Consider the following 12,019-nt stretch of genomic DNA (forward strand, 5'->3'; position numbering starts at 1 on the left):
TAAAAAAATACTTATAACCAACCAGATCTATCCATCCATTTTTTACTCCTGCATTGTCCAATTCAGGGTCATGGGTAGCTGGAGCCTGTCCCAGCTGCCATTGGATATCCCAGACATGTCGTCAGTGTATCACAATTGACTCATCACGCTTGTTTTTGGACTGTACGGGGAAGTTGGAGTACCCAGAGACTACATGCCTCAACCAAGATTCAAACCAGGAGCCTTCTTGCTGTGATTGGCATTTTTAACCACCACACAGCACACAACCATGCAGCCATAACTGGATCCGACATGTATAAAATGACTACATGTTTCTCCATTAGGTTCAAGTTGAAACTTGAGGATTAAAGAAAAACCCGGTCTTTATCTTTTGGCTCAAAGAAAAGTTGAACTTGTGAATGCCAGAAATGGACTCAGCTGTACTGTTTCCAGTGGGCTGGATGAACACACACTGTTGTTTCATCACTGCGTTATGTAGAGGGTGTGCAGTATTATCCCCAAAATGTTCAGCAACTTGTTCATTCTTCTTCCCCCAATCAACACCGGGGACTCCAGAGCAGCTCCCAGAACATAGCTAGCTTTCTTTATCAGTTTGTTAAGTTTCTGTGAGTCACTCGGTCTGATGCTTCCCCAGCAGCACTCTCCACCACAGACTTATTGAAGACATGCAACATATTGCTGAAAACACTGACGCACCTTTCTCAGGAACTACAATCTGCTCTGTTTCTTTTTGTGAACAGCTTCACTGTTGTGCAACTAGTCTAGTCTGTCGTTCATGTGAACTGCTTTGCCTCACGGTATCTGTGTTTGACTCGTTCCTGGTCCTTCTAAATTCCACAATAATCTCTAAAACCATAGTCAAATGTATTCCAGGGGCCAAAGTGGGCGATGTAGAATCAATTTTAAAACTGCTGGTTGAGGATAAGTGTAAATACAATAAAGCAGTTATTCACTTTGGCGGTATTGACACCCGGTTATGCCAATTGGAGGTCACTAAAATTAATGTAGCGTTGGTGTGTCATTTTTCTCTGGACCCCTGCCAAGTCTGACCAGTGCTGAAATGTTTAGCCTGTCATCCTTCAGCCACAGGCTGTCTGGGTTGTGTCCAGCAAACAGTGTGGGCTCTATAGATAATTTGAAATCTTTCTGGGGTACACCTGGTCTGAGTAGGAGAGACGGGATCCATCCCACTTTGGAAGGGGCATATTTAGAAATATGGCCAAATTTATTAGTCATCCTAAAATATGACTATGAGTTGTAGTCTTACACACTACTCTGCAGCTTCCCACCCAAATTAGATAAATCAATAAACGCAAGAGGAGTGGCAGCTATCTTCAGGTTGGGGTTGCTAATCAGTCATAAAACTGTTTCTGTCAGATCAAAGATTAATGGAATCCTTCCCACTATTATCACTGACGTGTCATCAAGTACAGCGGCTTTAAAGAATCTTACCTGATTTGTATTTAGACTGTTATTGTCCAGTTGATCTCTCTGAGCGAACAACAGCAATAGTCTCCTCTAAACCATCAAGTTGTATTTTAGACCCAATCCCAACAAGACTGTTCAAGGAGATTTTCCCCATAATCAATACTTCCATGTTGGATTTGATCAGTCTGTCTTTGTTGACAGGATATGCACCTCAGACTTTTAAGCTTACTGTTTTTAAACCTTTACTTAAAAAACCTACCTTTGATTCAGAAATCTTCCTTTTATGACTAAAGTTCTTGAGAAAATTGTTGCAGCTCAACTTTGTGATCATTTATAGATGTTTTATTCGTGACAAATTACATTATAGTTTATTTTTGTTAAATGTACATTGAATGTATGCTTTTTTTTAATTGGCAATTTATATATCTGTCAGACTTAATTGTAAATGCAGGTGCCATTTTATAATCAGACATAATGACAACAAAGACTTTAAAAATCAAAATGATGAAATTAATGAAAAGGAAAAAAAGTTGTGAAATGCAGTTGGTTTTCTTTAAGTCAAAACAAATTGCAACAATATGAAATAAGAAAATTGTAGATCTGAAAATTGTTTACTTTTACACTCTCAAATCAGTAAATTCTATCAACATAACAGAGGGTAAAAGTCCAAATAGTCATTCTTACACGCTTGCATGAACGTGCTTTCAATTGGATAGAAGCTTGTTGGAGCTCCGCCCTTAACTCCCGATCTACCAATAATGAGTCGCGAAGCCGAATCAAACCCGGAAATGCCTAAAGAAAAACACAACATCGGACAATGACACGTCGGCTGTGAGATATGTTCCTCTAAAGTGTGTTTAAAGCAAATATATGTCACTGGATGTTCGACTGTAGCATCGTGCAGTTTATCATTATCGTTAGTCTTCCTCTGCCCCTCCGATCAGCCCAAAATGGAGAAAGACGCAGGGCTTGTTTTGGCAACGGAGAGATATGGCAGTTCACAGTGCTGGAAGTATTTAGCAAAGGATGGAGGGATGGAGAGGAGGAGGGATGGACGGGAAAGTGAATCAAGAGGCAACGTTGTTGTTGGAGTTTTTAAAGTAAGAATTTATTATATTTCCATATAGCTGCACTGATTTAATGCTGATACACTGAACCTGATATTATAACCTTTTATTTCAGAGTGTCTTTCTGCCTCAAGGCTATCCAGACAGTGTCAGTGATGATTACCTGCAGTACCAGTTTTGGGATACTTTTCAGGTACTGTAACTTCACTCAGTAAAACCACAGAGGTTATCATCATCATGCAGATTGAAACTCTATCTGTGCTCTTTATGTCTTGCAGGCTTTTTCCAGCTCCCTCTCAGGGACTTTGGCAACTCAGGCGTCTCTGAAAGGTGTTGGCGTTGGAAACCAAGAAGCGACCGTGGCAGCAGCCACAGTTACCTGGTTATTAAGAGGTGAAACGCCTTTTAAAAGATACCATAAAGTGACATGAATCATTCATGGTTTGTGTGCTCTATATTGACATTTGAGTTACTTGCAAACAAATGTTTGGCCTGCAGATGGAACTGGCATGTTGGGAAGAATCCTCTTCGCCTGGCAGAAAGGGTACCCTCATATTTGTGCTTTGTTATTGTTGGAAGCTTTATCTTAATTTCCGCTCTTCTGATGGAAACACCTTTTAAAAATTAATTGCTTTGTCTGCTTTCTAGGAGTAAGTTGGACTCTGAGGCAAAAAAATGGAGGTATGCACCAAAGTTGGAACCTGCTTCGTCCAGTCAGTTCAACTATAATTGAGTGATTGTCCTTTCTTTTCCTTTACCCACCAGACTTTTTGCTGACGTTCTCAATGACATTGCCATGTTCATGGAAATCCTGGCTCCCTACTTTCCTGCTTGCTTCACTTTGATTGTGTGCACTGCAGGGATATTCAAGGTATTCTCAAATCAGCTGTGATACATTTAAGGTTCATTTAATCTGATCCCTCTCCTCAGCAACATTTTCCAGATCCTCCCAGGATATCTAGGGCCATTTCAAGACCAAGAATAATTCATAATCCGTCCTTTTAGTTTTGGAATTACCCCTGGGGCACAGAGGGCACAGAGGGCACCGAGGGCACTCTATTCAACTATGTCAACCACTTTACTGGATATCTTGAGCTCCTCATGGTGAATCAGCTAAGAACGTTCAGCAGTAACTTGTCCATAAAAGAGACCGGCGTCTGTTATGGAGCCAGCCTTGACCTAGTGGGGCACAGCCCACAAAAACCATGTGTAGCTGCTGCCCTATGATCCCACTATCTGCATGAACATGCATTTTATATGGTTCTCTGCAGGTCAGGAGGCAGGAAAAGGCAGGAACTGGGTACTGAGTCCCTGTGTTGTATTGGGGACATAGAATTTCTGATATGAAATGGAAACAAAAGTTAAAACTGATTGGCATCATGCTAACTGATAAAGTCATCTGCACTATGAGTTTTGTCTTTTTTTCAGTCTATTGTCGGAGTGGCAGGCGGTGCCACCAGAGCTGCTCTGACTGTTCATCAGGCTCGCAGGGACAACATGGCTGACATCTCTGCCAAAGATGGCAGTCAGGTAACTGTGATCTGTTAGCTGTAAACATGAGGGAGACCATTGTAACCACATGATAATGTCTGAAAAATTACCTTCTGCTCAGATCCGATGCAAAGCTCCTGTTTGTGTCCACGCATATCTTCTAGAAGTTTAAATACTAATATGATGGTCGTTTTAAAGGCATATATACAGATGTATATTTATGGAGAGAGATTTATTCTTTATTTCCTGCAGGAGACTTTGGTGAATTTGGCTGGACTCTTGGTCAGTTTGATACTCATTCCCCTCGTCACAGATAACCCAGTGTAAGTGTCAAACCAACACGGCAGGGGAGCGTGAACACTGACTGTGGGAGTCTGTTTTTAAATGCACAAATCTCCATTCACTTCCCTCTCTCTGTCTCTCAGACTGACTCTCAGCCTATTCTTCCTCTTCACCATCCTTCATCTCTTTGCCAACTACAAGGCTGTGCGTTCAGTTGTCATGGAAACCTTCAATGAGGCCCGGCTGTCAATTGTGATGCAACAGTACCTGAGGGACAAACGAATCCTGAGTCCACTAGAGGCAAATCGGAGAGAACCGGTTTTCTTGGGTTTGTAATGACACATTTGTTGAGCTTTTACTTGCTTTTAATGCACCTGTTGTAGTGGCACTTTAAAGTTGTTACATCTGTATGCTTTTAAATATTCTTTTTTTGTAGAGTTTGGGAAAATTGCACCAATCAAACTCGGAGTGAGGTTACAGGACGTTGTACAGAGGTAACTACATAAATCATGTTTGGTTACTCATATTTAAAGGTCAGGACAGTTTTGTTTAACTCTGCTCATTTTGTAGCCCGGAGCATCTGAACTTGGCTTTGAAGGAAAACAGCATGCCTTACCTCATAGGAATCACAAATGGTATCCCACCTTCCTCCACAAAACAGCTGTTATTTTGACATACTCTGAAAGTTGTTTTTCTTTTTAATCCCGCTGTCTTTCTTGTAGGCTGCGTGTGTGTTTGTTTGGGATCAGAAGCATCAGTGCGTGATGAAATCAGAGCAGTGTGTCAGGCTGTGTGGCTCAGCAGCATGTTGAACTGCCCAACAAATCAGCAAAGTGAGCCTTTACCTGCTTCATTTACTTTAAAGCATTGTTTGAATGTTACATCATATAAATGACATGTTCTTTGTTTTTTTCTCAAACGAAAGGCCACTGGGAAATGGTGCATGAAAGTCATAAGCTGATGGATGCAAATTTTCATCCATTTCTCAAAGGTATGCTCAGGCAAAGCAGTTTGGACCCACAATATTATCTACTGTTTTTTATGATTTTCACCAATATTAGCATGATTCTGCTGATGTAATCTCCAGGTGTTGAAGCTGCAGGATGGGACATAAAGAGAACTCTGCTGGACTGGGATGAGTGGAGAGTCGAGTGGAAAACAAAAAGCAGTTGAGCTGCTTCATACCGTTTTTTTATATCAAATGTTGGATTTTTTTATTAAACAACTTTATTTTTAGGGTTGTCTTCTTCAGGCTATTCTTTGATTGCATTTCAATGTCTATGATGTAGACTAAAAAATATATGTTTTGTACAGGAACAATTTGAGTTTCTTGTAATAAAAAAATACAAAAAAATGGGCTTTGACCAAACACTATCTGCTGTGGTCTATTTTGTTTCGACTCATGAAAGACACGTTTAATGACTACCTTCACCCTCAGGGGGGCAGCATCAAACTCTCACTGCCTGCAAAGAGGCAACGAAGAAGAAGCAAAACTCCATAATTAAGGCGTTTGTGTCAAATTAAGACATCCTGTTTAAGATTGGAGAGCAGTCACGTCCTTTTGAAAATTAATTTTGATTTCACACAAATACTTAGCAAACGCTTGACACAGTTGGTAAAGAAAACTTGCACATACTGCTAAATAAAATGTAAAAATGCCAAATTTATTATTTTTTTTTCGTCAAAAGTTACAATGTGGTATTTATTTTGAAAATTGTAACCGGATATAGATGACCCATTGTTCGTTCTTTAAACATTAGCATAAACACAAACTAGTTTCTTTGGGTTCAGATTTACTTAATTTTCTGGTATAAATGGGAAGGTATACGTGTGCCTACAACTGCGAGAATGCAAATGATTCAGATGTTAAGTTCTTTAAGTAAGTAATAAATTATTACCTACAGACAAGGAACAGTTAGCTAGTTGGATTTTCATGTGAAGCTAGATAACAAAGTTGCCACATGAATTGTACTAATAATGAATTGTAGTAATAAGTTTTTACTTATTTAGAGATGCTTATTCTAGTTTCTACAAATTTAAGAAAAGCTGGATACCATCGGTGAAAGAATCGGACTGTAGTAATTTAGTCCCTTTTTGTTTGCATTGAGTTCATTTTTGGAGGCAGACATGCTCTGTGTATTATATTTATTTATGATATATTAATTTAAAAAAGAGCCTCCGTTCAATTGGCAGATCCTTTCCATTATAGTTCAGACTATGATTGAAAGGTTAAAAGTAATTGAAATGAACAGTCAGTGCATTGAAATAAAATATATGATCCTTAACAACAGTGTACATTTGATTGTTTTTGGCCGTATGAAGCAACCCGTATGAAGCAAGTTTCATACATTATAAATGACAGAATATCACATGAAAGTGTGAAAAAGAATAACATTATGTGGCTTACATCTACAAAACCAGGCCACACTGCTGTGAACTCTTCAGCATAATAAATAACATATCAGAATTTTTGAAGAGTACTTTTAACAGATTTTTACCTACTTTGAAATTGTTTTCAGTAGGGATGAAACGACCAATGTTGTCAATGATAATGTTGCCGCTTGCCAATAGCTGATTGGTTTGTTTTGTTTTCTTCCTTTAATATCAGTGAAACAATAAGCATTGTAAGGAAAAAGGAAGGTTGGTATTTTAGCCTTTCATCACACTATTTTTGAATGAGCACAAATGATTTCATACAAATGTATTACCCAAATATTATTAGAACTGTTCCTTTGTGTGATGAATAAGTCAGTTCTGAACAATTTGGGGGAAAATTTTGGCTTATAAGTGGTAGAAATACCGTTCAAACTTGGCGGGTTGTGTATGTCACTCACCTGTCCATTGTGTGGGTAGTTTAAGTCATTCTTACCTGTGAGTTGTTTACCTGCCTGAACATGCATGTTTCGCCCTCCAACTCGTTTAGAACAGAAGACGCATTTCAGATGTGAGGTGAAATGTCTTCAAGAATAAAAAAAGGGCTGGATCCTTGAATGAAGATTTGTTTCTGTGTTGCGTGGCTGTTTTAACAAGCTTTGTGTTACCTTAGGTTTCCCCTATACAATCCCAGAAAACTTAAGAAATGGGTTACGAACATGAAGTGGAAGGACTGGACTCCAACTCGCTTTTCTGTGCTGTGCAGCAATCACTTTGAGGAGCAGTACCTTGACAGAACAGCAAAAAGCGTGACACTTCGAGAAGATGCGGTGCCCACCATATTTTCACCCCCCGACAACACACGGAAGAAAAAGGTTTGTGTCTACTGTACTTCTCCCAAATGAATCCCACTCAAGTTAAACTTTTATTTTTACTAAAATAATGTTTATATTACTGTCGCTGTCCCCTTGATACAGGCCTCTGTTAACCCAAAACGTAAGAGGACCAAGGTGAGACCGTAACTTTTAAAATGATTTTATTCACCTCTGAAGAACAAACATCTAAACACACTGTGTTGTGAATCCAGCCACCTGCTAAAGCCTCAGAGAAAGAGTCAGCTCAGTCTGCAACGACCTCTCCTACCACAGCAAAAAACAGCACCCAGAACAAAGAACTCAGCCAGACAGAACAACAGCCTTCAGGGTATGGAACAACCAACAAGGAGCTCTTATAGCTTCAGAAACACTTATAATTTGCAAATGTCACACATTTACCAACCCTAAATGCCTCACATCTCAACTATCAAAGCCTATAGATTTGATGTCTTTATTCAGTGAATTCTCATAAAATGAGATGTTTACTGGGTAATGTTGTGTTTACCTTTAAATTTCTGCCATCCAATTAGGATCAAGGATTTTTGTTGTTGTAAAAAATGTAGTTCACAAAAACAAGGAAGCAGTCATGACTTTTGTTTTCAGTGTTTTTTTACACAGTTTATTACTTTGAAAGTTGTTTAGTTTCCTCTTTGATGTGTTTTTCTGTTTTTCTGCTCAGAGACAAAGACCCACGAAAGGCTGAGAAATGGAGAGTCATAGTTGATGAAGGGCTAATGAAGATCGAGTCATTCCCACATTTCTTTCATGGAGATTACTGTGTACCACAGGTTGGTGGTCATGTTTGATAACATGGCATGTCACTGGTGTAAATGTTCATTTTGAGCTTAGCTTGACACTTGTGGTATCACATCAGGTAAAACAACTTTGCTCAGGTTCTTACTTTGACCAATTTAGATCATTGTATCTGTATTTATGTCCAAATGGTCCCTTTTTCTGTTTGTGTTTTGTCGCATGACTCAACAGAATATTCAGTGGGCTCCAGATAATGATTTCAGTGTAAGTTGTCAGAATCCTTTTAAAATTTTATATATTCTTTTTTTTTAATGCAAGCTGTGGGAAGTGTGAATTTAATCACGTTCTTCTATAATTTCTACAGACAGCCTGTGAAAACTCTGAAAATATGATTGAGGTAGGTTTATGATAATATAATGTTCATTAGGAAGTTGGATATAATTACACAAATTGCAAATCAAAGTTATTGATGCGAGCCTACGTTGTAATCCTCTGGTTGCAGGTGAACGAACCGTGGCAGTGGCTCGGTTTGGATGTAAGGGGGCCACTGCCTCAAACCCTAAACGGACACAAATACATTTTGACAGTCACGGACTACTACTCCAAATGGGTGGAGGCGGTACCGATGCCGTCGTGCCTCCCGTCAGATGTAGCGAAGAACATCGCAGACGTCATCTCCCACTTTGGTTACCCGCTCAGAATCCTTTCCAGACTGCCTCATGACATAGTCCACAAAGTGAGCGCGTTGGTGATTCCTCTGCTTATCTTGTCACACAGAACTCAAGCTCACAGTAGCAGCATCAGAGGTGCAGTTACAGTTTGCAAACAGAGCTTTTCAGAAGTGAGGAGCAACACAAACTCCAGTGTCAGCTGAGTGTCACTGGAATCATAGTTGTTGTCATATATTGTTCTCCTCAGTATTTTTTACATGCGTCTTAAATTGTCCAATAACGTGAGAACAAGTCATAACTTGCTCAATGTTTTAATACATCTCACATGACCCAAACAACATGGAATTCATGGTTAAATTAACATTTTATATGCCATTGTCCAGGACAGTAGCAGAGGATCCCAGCAACCCTCAGTTCCAATGAATTTAATGTGAGGAACTCATGGAGTATTGTGTCCCGTGTCTCACGTGGATGTGATGTGTGAATGTCTCCCTGTACTAGATCAACCGAGAGCTAAAAGATCAGCTGAAGATTTCCATTGCTCTTGTGGTTTATCATCAGCAGACAGGCACTGCGGATTTGATCACACCACAGATGATTGACAGGTCTGTATGCACAATGCTTTGGAACTGTTTTGGTATTGTTTATGTGCTGTTTGTATTTTTTACACCACTTTTAATTTTTTAGTATTATGTATCTGGCAATCTTATCCCTGTCACCCTAGTTCCATGAATGAATATTATTGTATCATGCTGATCTAAACACTGTAACTCCTCAAATGGTGGCTCCCCAACAGGATAGTTTGTGATCTATCAGACGAACATGCCGCTGACTGGGATGTTTACCTGCCTGCCAAAGTTTTCAGTCTGTGTTTCAAAGAGCATCCAGAGACTAAGGAGAGACCTTTTTCAATACTCTGCTGTAAGGGACTAGAGCCTGTTCAATCTCCCAGAGGACTGAATGTAAGTTTTGGACACTTGAGTTTAAATAGAAGGCCTTTTACTTACACATACATGATGAAATGACCATTTTGTTCTTACCTCTGTTACATAGTATGCTTATTCCAAGATCCAAGAGACTGTTTTTGTGGTAAGTTTTTCTCTGTGTATGTATGTTCCATAGTTTAATATGTTCAAAGTTTTTCTAATTCCTCTTGAAAATAGTCATTGAATTCTGATGCAGTTTTGAAAAATGTTTGAACAAGCCACTTAACAGGAACATACCACTTGTCTCACTCTGTTATTTTCAGGTCATTTGAATCTGCAACCAAAGTGGAGTCGGTTTCAGCTGCAAACTAATGAAGAGGAGTGCGTTACTTCATTGTCAGAATGGGGCGAGTACAGCCCTGATGCTTTTATCTGAATAAGAAGTTTAGTTCACAGTGTGTTTTTGTTATTTTTGGCATTCAAGTAGTGGAAGAACATCATATCTTTGAATGTAGAATGTTATTTCATTTGTTGACATTGTATAACAGTGTATCACGAAGGCTGCAGAACATCTTCAGTGTGGACTTTTAATTTTTTTAACCAGTATTTGAAGACAAACAAGTAACAAATCAGGTCAAAGTCCAAAATGTGCCGAGTAACATGAGAGTGATTAATACTACATTGCTCTGTTGCTCGTTTGTAATATGTCTTGAGTGTTTGCATCAAACAGTCAAAACAGTGGATTTGATCCAAGCAAGGAATAAAACCGTAATTTAGTCACTAAGCCATGGCTAAACACAGATGTGACACAAAACTGTTTTATTTAATATCTGAACATTCAGGATTTGTAAAAGCACTTTTTGTAAAAGCGTCTTTTATGATAGGCTGAATTCTTTTAGGCATGGACTGATATTGTGTACCAAGATGCATTATCATGCTGAAACGTCTCCTTGTCCAACACATATTGGTGATTTCTCACTAAATATCACTTTCATCCGCTCATCCACAGTCCATGACTGCCTCTCTTTAAGCCTACTGCTTAGGTGTTAGTGATGGTTTATGTTAGGCTTTATGTTGGGATGAAAATCCCACTTCATTCAGCTGATTTATTACAATTCAATCACAAGCAATGACTTATTTTTCTGCCCATTTGTTTTTAGATTCCTTTGGTGTGTATTTTCTGTCTTCAGCACATTGCTTTGAAATAGCTGTTCTGGTGCTTTGACGTCTTCCTCAGTCGATTTGTATGTCTTCCCTTTTACAGCCTTCCCATTTTGTTAGTACTTTTTAGACACATCGGACTGGGAACAATCGTCTTTTGCCCCACACTGAGTAGATTTGTTTTCTTTCAGGAGTTCTATCATTCTTACCACTGTTTTTACTGTCGGCTTTCTTGTTGGTGCCATGTTTTCAATCAGTCAGTTTGACTTCTTAAAGCTCCGCAACCACTTATGTTTTAACTGCACTCTCATTTGCCTAAAATGAGTTGTGCAGCAAATTAGGTGGTTTTATATTTCCCCCTACCTTATCTAAGATAAAAAAAAATAGTGTATCTTTGACAAAGCCAGCATGTTAGACTAATAAATTGTTCTGCGTCTGATCTCTGTTCTTACTTCAACTTCTTACAAAGTAAAAAAGCCAAATAAAATCCTCCAAGTGTAGAATCACCATGTTGGGTGTTTGCTGGGGGTCATACTCTTGAACAAATTAAAATATCATCCAAATGAATTGACTGTCAGCAGCAATATGGCTTGTTTAATCTGATCTGTAATCTGCTAACGGGTTGTAATTCACCTGTAATCACTCAGCATTTGCAGTTAGTGGTGTACAAGAAATGACTTTTTTTTTTTTAAGCAGTTTTATCTGTACCTCCACAGGTGATTTCATATTATTATTTTTCAAGTTAAGAAATATTTATCACAGATTTAAGATAACTTTCTGATAAACAGGACAACAGCAGGGTTTCAAAGACATGTAATCTACTCATTTCACACTTTGTATATATGATGTGTGTTCCGTGACAAATTCAAACTATACCAGTTTTACCAGTTGATATTATTTCATATGCTCAAGTGGTCATTAAACGTCTCATATCGGTACAATTTAAATAGCGCCTAAACGAAGTGTTTGAGGGCCCTGCAGTGCCACCAGCT

General features: G+C 38.9%; 2 protein-coding genes across 2 annotated transcripts; both read left to right on the top strand.

The window, feature by feature from the left end:
- Nucleotides 1-2,213: 2,213 nt before the first annotated feature.
- rusf1 (RUS family member 1) lies at nt 2,214-5,617 on the top strand. Its single transcript, XM_072369310.1, has 14 exons — nt 2,214-2,528; nt 2,611-2,688; nt 2,774-2,888; nt 2,994-3,039; nt 3,144-3,176; nt 3,261-3,366; nt 3,924-4,025; nt 4,239-4,309; nt 4,412-4,596; nt 4,705-4,762; nt 4,839-4,903; nt 4,991-5,101; nt 5,194-5,259; nt 5,356-5,617. Exons 1-14 carry the CDS (start codon nt 2,379-2,381, stop codon nt 5,439-5,441), a joined length of 1,272 nt encoding a protein of 423 aa, XP_072225411.1. The 5' UTR covers nt 2,214-2,378; the 3' UTR covers nt 5,442-5,617.
- A 393-nt stretch (nt 5,618-6,010) lies between these two features.
- On the top strand, nt 6,011-11,920 carry LOC140273029 (uncharacterized). The gene is made up of 12 exons (XM_072368554.1): nt 6,011-6,147; nt 7,315-7,516; nt 7,619-7,651; nt 7,729-7,844; nt 8,196-8,304; nt 8,501-8,533; nt 8,634-8,666; nt 8,772-9,005; nt 9,442-9,545; nt 9,737-9,902; nt 9,994-10,029; nt 10,190-11,920. Exons 1-12 carry the CDS (start codon nt 6,083-6,085, stop codon nt 10,196-10,198), a joined length of 1,140 nt encoding a protein of 379 aa, XP_072224655.1. The 5' UTR covers nt 6,011-6,082; the 3' UTR covers nt 10,199-11,920.
- The last annotated feature ends 99 nt before the right edge of the window (nt 11,921-12,019 follow it).

Source organism: Leuresthes tenuis, unplaced genomic scaffold, assembly GCF_036924035.1.
Source record: "Leuresthes tenuis unplaced genomic scaffold, fLeuTen1.0.hap1 SCAF_17, whole genome shotgun sequence".
Classification (NCBI taxonomy): Eukaryota; Metazoa; Chordata; class Actinopteri; order Atheriniformes; family Atherinopsidae; genus Leuresthes; species Leuresthes tenuis.